The sequence below is a fragment of the Pseudopodoces humilis genome, chromosome 1 (assembly GCF_049639895.1).
Source record: "Pseudopodoces humilis isolate 2021_Gansu_Grassland_sample_001 chromosome 1, ASM4963989v1, whole genome shotgun sequence".
NCBI classification, from domain to species: Eukaryota; Metazoa; Chordata; class Aves; order Passeriformes; family Paridae; genus Pseudopodoces; species Pseudopodoces humilis.
The window spans coordinates 69,761,512-69,775,668 of NC_142200.1; the positions used below are offsets into that span (position 1 = coordinate 69,761,512).

The 14,157-nt window shown below is 37.1% G+C and overlaps 1 protein-coding gene across 1 annotated transcript in view; it reads right to left on the reverse strand.

The window, feature by feature from the left end:
* The window catches only part of ABCA13 (ATP binding cassette subfamily A member 13), a 194,842-nt gene that overhangs the window by 96,844 nt on the left and 83,841 nt on the right, over nt 1–14,157 (reverse strand). The window contains 4 exon segments of the mRNA XM_088051690.1: nt 1,488–1,575; nt 2,530–2,648; nt 4,178–4,244; nt 6,768–7,014. Coding sequence (XP_087907816.1) covers nt 1,488–1,575; nt 2,530–2,648; nt 4,178–4,244; nt 6,768–7,014 — 521 coding nt within the window.

A 14,157-nucleotide genomic window follows, 5' to 3' on the forward strand; every position in this document is an offset into this window, starting at 1 on the left:
CTATATATGCTCAGATTTGTATATAAAATAGAGAGATTTCTAAAAAATTATACAGAAAAGGCATTAGAAACAGGAAGTGATTTGGCAAAACTAAGCATGAAATGACATTGGACTGGAGAAAATGTGAATTTTTTTATAACACTTTGTCTCAAAATGGATTTTGGGATGGAGCTTATTTATGCTGTTTTTTATTTTCCTTTTTTTTATAAGAGCAAATAAAATCCATATTTACATTAAAAAAATTTAAAGGCAGAAGCATGTTTCTTTCATATCCTAATCTGGAATCTGGAAAATGCACAGCTTCCTCTTAACAAATCTTGTTTGCCTCAAATACAAAATCAGAGACCTCTCACTGATAGGCATCAATACTTCTCCAAGACTGCTGTTCCTCTACTTGTCATGCATCTACATTTGAATGGATCCCAAAAAGCAAAGAGGAAGGATAATTCTAAGCACAACTGAAATAAAGGGCTTTTCCTTTTTGGTATGCAAAAAGGAAAGGTGGAGTATGGGGGGGGCAGCTGACCAGTGGAGCAGAGATTACCGAAGATTTGATTGATTGATGGTGTGGACATCTTGGCCCTGGTAGGCCAGAAACCATGAGAACTTCAGACAGAGATCTGAGAGAGCAAGGAAAAGGAATGTTGTGTTTTATTTTAAGGTAGTCATGTGAGACTGCACCTGTAAAGATTGTAGTTAAGCAATATTGATAAGAAACATAAACAATGTGGTTATTGCTCGGCAGTGGAAAATTCTATTCAAGGCTGTAAGACTGGATCACCTGAGCCCTGTAATCAATAAATCAACTTCATCATTGGCATTCCCTGGAGTCCCATCTCTGAACTGCCGACAGTGGAGAGGTACAGTGTCTCCATATTGTGAAAAATTGAGATGAGACCTGGAGGCTAACAAGCAGTTACCAATGCAGGGGATTTCATTTCCCTTGGAATGTTTTTGAAAGGTTCTTTTCAGAAAAGAATAGCATACTTGTTATGCAGAAGAAGCTGCTCCTAGAAGATATCTTTATTCTTAAAGGGAGGGTGGTGAGAGAAATGAAGTAAAGTATCCCTTGTAGTCATGAAAAAGCATCAATAAGAGCCCATTACTGTGATGTTCAATGCACTTTGGCCAATTCTGACATTGGCTTTTTGTAGAAAACAAACTAAAAATATTATTTGGCTGACTATCTAAAAGCAAGTTTTAAACATAAATTCTAAAATGAGTTCACTGGAAAAATAAAAATAAATAAACCCAAAAGAACAAAAAAGGTATATAATTCGACCAATTTAAAACTGTTTCTCAAACACAAGAGAATACTTCAAGAATTATGAACAGAGAGACTGTAAGAGACAGAGGATTTTTCCCAATTATTCAAGTGCAAGGATTTCATGTAATAATTTATTATTTGCTAAGTGTTGTGATGTCTGAAGTCTGAAAAAGTAATCAATACATACATACAGATGTGCACACATATATGCAATTCTTACCCTAGCCAGAGGCTGAGATTTGGTGTTATTCAATTTTTTATCTAGAAGTTCAAATGCTTTCATCCATCCAAAAGACCAACCACCATATCTGGTAGTAGAAATTAAAGTAACGAACAGTTATCTGCCTTAAGCTTTGCAGTTTTCTTGCAAGGGTAAAGTTGAGATAGCTACACTAATGCTTTATTTTTCAACTGAAAGTAAAATTTCATCCCTCACAAACCCCTTCTTTGTTAAAAAGGAGGGGGACAATGTAGTTTTTAATCAGGTGAATATTACTGGCTTTTTTCCAGCAAAGGTATTCCCTTAGATAAGAATTTTTGCTTTCTGAAAGCTGAAATTGAGCAATGGGAAAGGTTGTGAGCAAATGAGGTATTGCTGACTTCCAGAAGCATCTTAAACAGCTTTCTTTCTAAACCATTCATATACTAGCTCAAATCTTTCATCCAAAGATGCTTACCTCTATGTATATAAAATCAGATGCACCTTCTTTTAATACATAAGTGGCTAACACTTCCTTCTCCTCGATAAAAGCATACATGGTCTAATATTTCCACTTACATTATCAGCAGTGGTTGAGTTGTAAAGGCATATAAGTAAACTTCACAACACAGCAGATAATCTCTGTTGCTTATATCACATAATACAAAGTACTGCCAGGGGCATACCAGCCCTTCTTACTTCAAAGAAAATATTAATTGGAGCATATCCACCTTTATTTGATTGAGTCTCTGAGGACTGAAAATTATATTGTTCACCTGGTTTAGATATGCATCTCTGAGATGCTGAAATAACTCACTGTGTGGAAGAAACTCCAGAGTATGCCTCAAGGTAATCATCATGCAGCTCCTGGAGGAAGTTCTGAGATGTGACCATTGAGGGTCTTTCATGTTACCTTGAATAGCAGCTTGACTCTACATCTTGATAACAATCACCAGACAAAGACAACTTATATTCTCCATGACAAATGTCTATGCTTTGGATCAGAAAGGACTGTGGAGTTCATACACAAGGGATAAACAAAGGCTAGATATTTTATGGTTACCTTGTTTTGCTGGAAGACCTCACTAAATACTCTTCCACAGGGAACCCTGAAAGATTATACAAAATATGTCCTTTCGTATTCTTTACATAGGGAGCAGAGGTATTAAAACTTGGGCATATCTGAAAAAAAGTATACATAAAATAAGTAAAGCACTTTTTAAAAACAGTGGCACTATATTTAGCTTTATTTTTTTATTTTTATGTAGATTTTACAGCATTTTTTTTAAACTGGACTTGCCTTTCTCAGCTTTAACAGATTTTGAATAAATTATGAATAGTTTTATGTTTATAAGGCAACTCAAATGATTGTGCCACCTACATGTTAGAAATCCCTTTGATTTCTCTTGCAGCCCTGTCAGTCAGTTTGTTTTGAAAACATCAAAACTTGTATGTAAGTTTAGGAAAGTTTACAGCAATGAAAAAGGCAAGATTCCTTTTTATTTGTTTTTCCTGAGAAGAAACACAAAATAGGCACCAGATAAATATGAGATGAAAACAAAATTCTAATTAATGTTATAAGCTTCTAAAAATTTCGTTGATGAGCTGCAGAGAAGAATAAAGGAAGATGTCCTCTAATGATTCAGTGGGACATTCTCACAACCACAGAAAAAGTGACAGATATTAGACTCAATTATCTCAGAAGCTTTACAAAGTACTTTATGCCAATCAACTGAAAAATTTTAATGTTTATTTGACGTCTCAACCCTACAGAAAATAAAAATTCACTCTCAAAGATTGCTCTTACATAGCTCACAGACAGAAGTTCTGCCTCCACTGTCAAGTGAGTTCTTTCAGTTTTTATGGTTAATAGACCTCTCCCTGTGAAAATTCCCATTTGTATTTTATTCAGCCTTCTTGTATTTTAAGTCTCTTTAGTATTAGAGACAAACTTATTCCTTGTCCAGAAAAGTAAAAAACCAAGTTTCCTACTTCCATTTCTCCTAAAATTTTATTGCTGTATTTTATATGCAACTCTTACTCTAAATAATTATACATTTATAAACAAAAGATACTTTTTTAATAGGATATTCCCTTTTGGGGAAATAAATTGGTCACCTCAGACACAATTTCATATTTTTGTTTCTTACTCAGAGCAAATCAGCAGAAAAGAAGGTCAGAAATTCATTATATTTTTCAAAATCCTGCATTTCTTGAAGCCTGTTGTATTTTGAAATCCAAAATCTAAACCAAAAGCAAACTCTAACAATTAAATCTCATTCATTTGTAAATTACATGGTGGGTTCTACCAGCCAGGTTCACCCACCCTTCCTTTTGAAAGTAGGTAGTCTTCCAGATGTTATGGAAATATTACATTTTAACCTTGTTTTACATGGCAGTTTTTCTTAATCAGAGTACTATAACATATTTAAGGTAAATTGCATCTTCTGAAAACAGTTAAGCTGTCTCTGATGCTGTTATTTCAGATCAATCTATAGCCATTTCTAGTGCACACATATGTTCATATAGATAAAGAAGAAATTTTCATTAGGTGAAACAGAAGTAAATCTTCAGTCATTACAAAGTCAGACCTGTGAGGATTTATTTCCTCATCACTTTCACCAGCCCTTCAAAAACAGTAGCCAAGGAATTCAAGGTAATATACACACAGATATTTTTTACATATATAAGTAAATAAAAAAATTACTTACCTCCTGTTCAGACACACATCTGCATGAATCTTGAGGTGATTCCATCTGCCAGCATGAATTATTCTTTCTAAGGGGAATCAACATAATAAAATTATAACTAGCAAATGAAAGGAATATGTCGCTTAACAGAAGAAATCCAGAGAGTAATGAGCAGATCTGACATGCTGAACACTTTTCAACAGAATTTAAACAGAATGACAAGGTTGGAAGAGACCTCCAAGATCACCAAGTCCAACCCATGCCCTAATACCACAACTAGACTCTGGCACTGAGTGCCACATCCAGACTTTTTTTAAACACATCCAGAAATTTTGACTCCACCACCTCCCCAGGCAGACCATTCCAGTACTTTATCACTCTTTCCATAAAAAACTTTTTCCTAATATCCAGCCTATGTTTCCCTTGACGCAGCTTTAGACTGTGTCCTCTCGTTCTATCAGTTGCTGCCTGGAGAAAGAGACCAACCCCACCTGACTACAACCATCTGTCCAGAAGTTGTAGAGAGTGATAAGGTCACCTCTGAGTCTCCTTTTCTCCAGGCAAAACAACCCCAGCTCCCTCAGCCATTCCTCACAGGGCTTGTGTTCCAAGCCCCTCACCAGCCTTGTTGCCTCATCTGGATGCGCTCAAGTGTCTCAATATCCTTCCTAAACTGAGGGCCCAGAACTGGACACAGCACTCAAGGTGAGGCCTCATCAGTGTCAAGTACAGGGGAAGAATGACCTCCCTGCTCCTGCTGGCCACGCTATTCCTGATCCAGACCAGGATGCCATTGGCCTTCTTGGCCACCAGGGCCCACTGCTGGCTCATGTTCAGCCGGCTGTCACCAGTACCCCCAGGTCCCTTCCTGCCTGGGCACTGTCCAGCCACACTGTCCTCAGGCTATAACTTTGCAGGGGGTTATTGTGGCCAAAACGCAAGACTCAGAACTTGGACCTATTAAACTTCATCCCACTGAACTCTGCCCATCCATCCAACCATTCCAGGTATCTCTGCAGTTCCCCCCTCCCTTCCAATAGATCAACACGCACTCTCAGTTTAGTCTGCAAATTTACTAATGAATGACCTTCTCAGCATTTAATCACAACAGAAGCTGTGTCTAGAGTGATACTAATTTTACTCATTTTTATAAAAATTGATTTATTAAAAATATTTATATAGGCATCAAATGAACTTCATGTCTCATATTCGCAGCAATTATTAAAGCATGGTCACCACTGTATTCCTGAATTTGGAAGTCTAGAATGCTTCCTAACAAGTATTTGCCTATTTGTCTTTTCATCCTTCATATAGATACCGGCTTGATCAAAATCATCCTGAAATTAAACAGAAAATTGCCACGGACGTTTAAGCTGTATGGATCATATCTTTAACAGTAAATGCTGTTTTATTCTTCACCTGGATGCCAGCTCCTTTACCAGAAGCCATTTGTCACTAACTCCATACTGCCAAAAAAAAGCCTAAAATAATCTGTTACACAGAAAGAAAATAAATAAATAAATAAATAAATAAATAAATAAATAAATAAAAATTCAATACTTAAATTAAGGAAATAGTTACATTAGTTACAATTACCCATGTTGTGAATGTGTGCATGTGTGGTCCCAATCAGAGAAATATCCCAGTAGAACCTGAGAAAGTTTTCCTAGGTTATCATCTTCAGTGCTGTTCAAACATGGCCATAGGGGTATAAAGAGTGAAGGGGAAAGAAAAATTAAAAAAAAAAAAAAAAAAAAAGAAATAAAGACATGTTAAAACGTCTAGCTCTATTAACCTTCAGTCTCAAGGTTCTATGTATTTTCCAATAAATTAAAAGACTATAAAATCCATGCATAGGAAATACACCAAAATAATCTTGTTTCAAGAAACTCTATGTGAACATGTAAAGAAAATTCATTACAATTTTGGCTAAACAAATCTCAACATTTACCCATAAGCATCCTTCTCCTTATAATCATGCATTCCTAGTGGATGGCACTGCTGAAGTGTTTTTATGCTTATAAAATAAATTTATTTAAAAATTCAAACAGCATCTTGTTAGGTTCATCTGCATATTTTCACAGTAGAGAAAGTGATCTATATATGTGCTTAGCACTCTATACAGATTAATTCTATAGATACCACACATTAAAAATAAATAATCTAGCTGGTTTCAAAGCTGAACATGCAGAAATCAGGTTGAGTAAGAAGAGCAGCAGGTTTTGTAAATACTGTGTGGCATTTTCAAACTCTATAATTGTTTTGAGAAAATAACTTCAGACCTAAGCAATTTTATAAAATGAAGAATGCAAAAGCTTGCTCAAATACACTTGTTCATTTACAATGGTCATGGCTGGTATTGATTTGAGTTCAGTCTTCTCCAAAGTCTTTGCCCTTTCCTCCAGAAAATCCTTGACACAAAGCTTTTCTAATTTTGTCTTTCCCTTAAAGCAATCTATAAAAGTGTACTAAACATCTAAAAAAACCCCCACCTATCTACTGTAAAAAGTAACCTATCATTCTTTCTAGAATACAAGTCTTTAAAATAGGAGAAGTCAAGGGTAAAGGTCCCAGAACCCTGGATACTGATGATGATGGATGAGCCCTTTACCTAAAGAAGGATTCTGCATTGTTGTAAAGTCTTGGTGTCAGCTTGAGAGAGGGATAATCAATAGCCAGCGGCTTCACACTAAACAAGGCCATTGCCAGTGCAACAAAGAGGACGGGCAGCAGCACATTTGATAGGCTTCCTCTCCAGTCTCGCCTTGTATGGTGAAACCTCTTCATCAGAAGGGCAACAATCTGTGTGAGAACAAGGTGGGCTCCACGCACACTCGAGGCTCCCACAAGTGAAATACCTAAGTGAGACAAAGAAAACAACCTCTTGACAAACAAGGAAAACCAAATTGAACTTTCACGTATTACATTGTCAAATAGAAAACATAACAGTTTTTTAGCGCTAATAAATCAAACTCCATGAACCTAGCATGTTCTCCTGAATGAATAGCCCATATGATAACACTTCGAAGTATAACCAATTAACCCTTCCTATGAGGGAAAACAGATATTCAGTCAACATATCTCTATAGCTTCCCATGTACAGCTAATGACTTACTGAATACTATTTTCCCTAGGTATTCTCTATGGTCCTGCACTTGTTCAACCATTCCTTGTGTATTGCCACCTTTGTTCCTGGACAAATTGCTCTGAAAAACATAGCCTGTATTAGCACTAATGTCTTGATCTACCTTGACTGGAATCAGTGGCAACTTTTTCACAGAAATTCAATGGATCCTCTTCAGAACATCACAGTTGCTAGGCACATGGATTCTCATAAAAGCATTCCCTTCATTTCCCTGCTCATATTGGACTAATAAAATTTTCATATTTGCTAGTCATCCAGTTTTCAGAGCTCATGTGCTGTCCTTCAGATTCACATGGGAGTGTGTCCACAGCTTATTAACATCTCACAAATCAGTCAGTTTCCCAATAGACTCTCTCTTAATTTTTTATTTTATTGTTCTCTGTCAGACACTTGTGAATCACACCCCTCTGCCTCCATTTTAGCCCCTAATGCCTTCTAGGTATGTGCAGAGTCTTATCAAACTCTCTTGCCTGTGGCCTTGCCCAACTGAATGTCCTTCAACCTCTTTCCTTCCTCACAGCATAGCAGTGTCTGGCAGACTTACTACCACAGGTATTAGTACTGTAGCAAGACTGAATAGCCTGTACATTATAGTGCTCAAAGTCATGCTTTAATTTATGAACACTTGTGATTTGCCTCTTATTACCTTCCCTTCTGCATATTGAGAACACTCTAACCAGCATTTCCATGTTCCATATTTAAACAGCTATGTGTATGGAAGTTCCCAAGTAACCTCAAATGAATTGTCCTTCTCTTAGAACAGTTTTCTTCTGAGTTAACAGAATTTTAATCTCAGACCCTTTGCATTGTTCTAACAGGGTATTTTTAGCCAAGTGAGGCAAACAGGGAGAAAAATTAATCAGATAATAAACCAAACTTCTGACCATGGTCATTGAACAAAACAGCTCTAATTCTGCACTCGTTACTTCAGTGCATACAGGTTAATCACTTTCAGTCCCTGGGAAGGTCACAAATCAAATTCTGTAGAAAATAAAACCCACGTATGAAGAACAATAAATAGCCAGGAATAAACATGATATATGTAAACTGTGTTAACTGAGAGCTCAGCATGAATACAGGACTGGTTGGGTGAATAAAGGATGAGCAGTGTAAACAGTTTATTTTGATTTAACAAAGCCTGTGACATGGTCTCCCAGAGTCAAATGTGGTGTGGAGGACAACAAGGACCACTGGCTGGACTGACAGACACTGCCCTGGAGTCTGGGAACAGGGATACCAGATACAGCTGAGGAGCAGTAGGTTAGTTGGGGTGCTCTTCAGGGGCAAAGATGAGCAAAACACTGCCTAACAGTACCTTTTAACACAGATGTGTGTGCATACCAGCACCTGGAGGGGATCCACCCTGTTTGGGGTCATCTTTATATCAGGCACTGGGGACAAGGAGAACCTCCAGGCAGCAGAAGCGGCTCTATGGCAGCACCTAAGAACCCTAATGGCATCAGGGAGCAAAAGCTCTGCTCAGGGGAAGGACAAGCAGCAACAGACACCAGCTAGTACCTGGGAAACTCTGATATCATAAATCAGGAAAATAAATTTCACTGTGAAGTAAACAATCAGAACTCAAGGCCAGCCTGGAAATTGCACTAAGTAATCTGCTCTTGACCTGCTTGACCTGCATTCTCAACATTAATGTTCTCTGATTTTAACAGACTGTAATTAAATTTAATTAATTTGGGGATTATTTGGGGGGGGAGGGGGAAGGAGGGAAATTTCAGTTTTGATTACGTTAACTCCACAACCTGATGTTATTTTTATTTTCCCCAGAAAATCCCATGGAACAGAAATTATTTTTAAGACGTTCTAATCACAGCCGTAGCTTGCTAATTTGACAGCTAACACAAATGGGATTTAAGGTTTTGAATCTGTGGAGAGAAAAAGTAGCTTCAAAATTCAGATTGTGATTCAGCTTTCAAGTGCCCTAATCAAGCAGGGCTACATTTTAGGCTTAGGAATTTTTATTCTGTAAATTGGAGTAGGAGGAGAAGACATTCTTCTTAAGATTTTTTTTTTAAGAAAACTTCTTAGGAATGTATTAAGTTCTTCATATTATCCTGGTAAGACTCCCAGTAGTCATCACAATACAGAAATTGAGGCACTCAGAAAAATTTTCAAAGTAAGAGTGTTTTTAGACTATAACACATTCAGTAAGTGCTTCCACCTTAACATCCCTGAAAAGTATACCATCTCTCATTTATCTAAGTAGCAAAATGCCAGAAAAGAAGCACATGATTTTCTGTAATCCCAGATCTGCTTATAGGTCATTAGCATGAGATGTGATTGAAAGAGTCTTCAAAATATTTGACCCTTTGAATCTCTGAAAGAAACTATAACATCTGCTTTCTGGGGACAGAAAGGGAAATCAGAGCTGCCATTCCTTCTTTTTTCTTGACAAACAGAGCAGAGAGAAATTATAACAATTCAGAATGCCAAAGGAAGGGAAACTGTCACCATGAATATAAATAATTGTCCATTTTGTCCAATATCCTGACTCTTACTCAACATTCATAATGGCAATGATCCAAGACACATCCCAAGAAGATGCAACAAACCATTATTGTGAAAGTGTATGTTTGATGGTTTGACTCAGGTACTTCTTTTTTTTTAAAGTAATTTATCTTTTCTAAAACCTCATATGCTTATTGTTTAAAAATGAAAAGGGTGCCAAACATCTTTCTGGATTATCTTAAATTTCCATACTTGTGACTTTGAATTCTATCATTTCTTTATGTTTCAGGTACAAAACAAAATTCTTTACTTTTCTTAAAATTTATTCTGCATGATGATACTGGATGGACTCAAATCTTGCTTTAGGAGACAGATTATAGAAGTTTTCAATCCATCTTCTGCATAAATAATCTCAACCTTTCACTCTCCTCTTATAAAAATCTTCCAGAGTCCTACTACTTTGCTACTTGTCTCAAGTCCTCACATTAATACTGTATCAGTCTCAAGATATAATGTGTTCAATGCAGCTGTCCATCAGATGTGGAAACACTGTTGATGTATACAATAGTATTATATATTATTATACTGATCAATTTGTTTTCTTTATGCATCATACAGTGCATATGCAGTGGTATGTATACATCTGACTGCAGCCACAGTCAGAAAAGTAGCCTGCATTGTGTTGGAATCTGGAATACAGAGTGTGTGCCCTTGTTTCTGATACTTAGTTCTAAGATCCAGAAAAACACTGAATTTCATATAATATGAAATTCATGAGCATGTTTTCATGGTAATACATGAAAACAACTGTTAAAATTAGATAGAAAAAGCTAAAAGTGTAAGTGTGTAGATTAGAAAGTTTTCTTAAATCACTGGGTGAAAAAGTTAGTTTAGAGAACAGGAGACAAGATGGAGGATTTAGGGTGTTGTCTCTTGTCCCTTCTTTCTTCTTCATGTTCTTCTCCTAGAGGTTTTTGGGTAATAGTAAGTGATTGGACAGAAAATGCCGCAGTGCAGGACATAGGTGAAGGCTCATTGGGACATTAAGAAAAATAATATACGTGTCTATTGTTAATTGGGTAAAAACAGGTATAAAGATAAAAGAACTGTGTAGTTCGGGGCCATTTTGTGCTATCGGGCACAGGATGAGCCACAAGGCCTTGTTGTACCATCAGAAGAAAGAAATGTACCAGATTGTAAAGAATTATCCTTGTGCAGCCAGCCTGGAGAGACCTGCCAAGTTTTGTGATGACCTTCTAATAAACATGAGAAACAAGATTCTAACGAGCTCGGGAGTTTTCTTCAAAACTAGAGAACTGATATAAGCAGGGCTCCCCACGAGGGAGGATCCCAAAAGAATTTGGTCCAAAGGAGGCTGAGAAATACAGGAAGAGAAAGGAAAATACAGAAGAAATGCAGCAGAATCAGAGAAAGAGAAAAAGGATTTTTTAGAGGAAAGTTACACATTGGGCTTTTCATAATAGACTCAATACAGCTTTCAAGATTCCCAAGGTATTAAATCACTCTTTCAACTAGAACCAACAGAATTCATAGAGCTTGTAAGTAATTCACCACCTACATCTGGTATCTCTGGTTTGCCAGGATGCATAAAATCAGCATAGATTCATGGGATAACAGCTGCTGATTATCACTGAGAGTCATAAAGGCTAGAAGAAAAGACCAGACAACCTCTCTGTTATAAAGATAATTTTATGCAGAAAGCTTATGAAAATATCCTCATTAATAATTTAGTTCATAGAATTCAAAACCTGGCCCAAGCATTAGAAGCTGTCTTGCTTGACTTACAATTGCAATTATCCACCAGAAGTGCAATTATGTTCACAATTAACTTGTAATTCCCAATTCATCTAGACTCTCCTTTGTATAACAGACAAGACTTTTACTAGTTTCTAATACATCTAGGTTAATGTTAGGGAAACAGAATAGGTCCTAAAATCCAGAAACTAAGATTATCAAAATCCTTGCCTATAGACTAGTGTAGAATTAGGAGCAGAAACAATTATTGTAAAAGTCTCTAAAACTTGGTATTAGATGGACTTTTTCTCCTGTATTTTTCACTTCTAGAAAACAATTTAATTCTACTCTTTTTTTTCATGGTGCAGAAGGAAAGATGGGCTATGCAGTAGATAAATTAACAGCCAGGAGCATACATTTTCAATTCTACTTCTGCACTTTGGCATTTAGACAAGTAATTTAGAAGAGGTCCATATTTTGGGAAGGTAATACTGGAACTGCAATACCCTGGCAAAACAGTTGAGCTACCTCATATGAAACTCGCATTCATTGGCTTATCATGAGTTTTGTGCCAACAAGTAGTTCTAAGCTGAGCAAGTGAACTGACATCATTCTGCATTTCAGCACACACCATACTGGCCCAGAGGCAGTGCTAGCCCACCAATCTATGCACAGTATTTCATTAGAAGATATAAAAATTTCCTGCTCATTTTCCTGCACATTTTTCTACCCATTATAAAAATTACTATTATATTGATTTTGTTTCCAGGAGGATTTTAAAGATTTCCATGTGGGGAGTTTGAATAAATAGCACTTTTAGGGTTGTCTTAGTTTAGGGCAAATTAGGAAGGAAAACTCCAAATGGGGATTTCCCCAGGGAAATGCCCCTCCCCACTAACTGGTCCGGGAAAAGAAAAAAATTCCTTAGAGAGAAGTGGAAAAAGCTGTTTATTTAACAGAAATTGAGTAATATTAAATAATAAAACCTCTTGCTGTTCGATGGGATGGCCAATCTAGGAGGAAAAAAAGTCCTTTTCATGTGGTGTAGCTCGGCTCGTTCAGGTTCTTATCAGTCCCTCCGTCGCTGGAAAGTGCCGAGGCCCAGGCCCCGGTGGGCCACAGGCGTGAGCTCTCGGGGTTTGGCTGGGTGTTCAGTCCAGAGCAGGCTTGCACAGATCTAAGAAAATTGGGAAAAAAACAAACAAAGGTCCAGGGAACTCCTCTGCCTCAGCTAGCTAGAACTAACTAAAAGCCAGAGAGAAGCTCTGTCCCGCTGTCTGTCTGTGCTGCAGACACCACAGTCTAGGAGCGGGATGTGTGGGAGTGATGCTTTTCCTTAACACAAACTGCGCACTTCTTCTTCCCCCTCTCTTGCTCTCAAAGCCAGTCTTAAAGGTGCAGAACTTAATACATAACATAAACCAGACGATTGGGGATACCAGTATCATAAAGTCACCCCAGGACAAGGGTCTAAAGTATAAAGGGTATCTGGTCTATGACATCTGGTCTATGTTTCACACTATGAGTAGTTTTCGCTTATGTATAGTAACCAGTTCTCTCTATCCGAAGCTGATCAGAAAAATATTTATTTTGGAGGGAATTTCACAAGAGAAGTTCTCTTGGGGTATTTTTAGATATAAATCCTCCTGTTCCTCCACTCAAGCCATTTTTAATTTTAGGCATTGTGAACATTTCTTCTAAAAAGTTGATTCAAATTGTTTCCATCTTAAGAATTTCTTGTCTTGGAGCTTCTCCCTATTCCATACATATTGATTAATCCAATTAAGTATAATTTTTGAAGGGAAAACCTGTAGGGTTTTAACTAAAAATTTAGCTTTACATTCTGAGTCCCAGATCCCACAATAGGATTCTGCATGGGCCTGAAGACCTTTGAGACAGAGTAATAGAGATTTAAGCAACTGTAGAGTTCATCAGTAGAATTAACATATTTTAAGGCCAAGGAATTTAAGTCTGTCACTCCCTAAGCTTATAAAGAACCCCCTTCACAACTCAGATCTCCCAAGCCCTTTTCCTCAAGCCAGACAATTGACTGGTTAGATTATTTCATTCCTTTATCTAAGACATTATTCTTTTTCAAGATCTGACATGCTTAATATTTTATCACACCGAAGACCACGAAAAGGGCAGCATGAACAATACATCTGATTCCTACTGAAAAATCAAGAAAGAACCAGAATAACCAGAAAAATGTAATAAATACCCTCACTGAAGAAACTCCAACATCAAAATCTCACAATCTAAAAACCTGTCTCTAGAAAATTACTAGCAAACTTGTAAAGGAGCCTCTTTAAGCTCTTTATTATTTTTTATTTCCTAGAGTAAGGGGTGTGAACAAAAGTTCATTTGTACACAAAAAGCTTAGGAAAAGAATGGAGCAAACTCTTTTCAAACTTACCACTGTGTTTAGAAGAAATGCATCGTAAAGTTAGGCCGGAACAGAGTAGGAATTATCTACTCCCAGCAATGTGTAAGGGGCTGAAGAACTGGTAGGATACAATTGCACTTAAATCTTAGAGGGAGAAACATTTTATAGTACCCTCACACTTGACATGTTGGAGAGGAGAGATATCTGACTTTCACTAATTAAATGAAAGACAGAAGTGTAAAGTGGGTT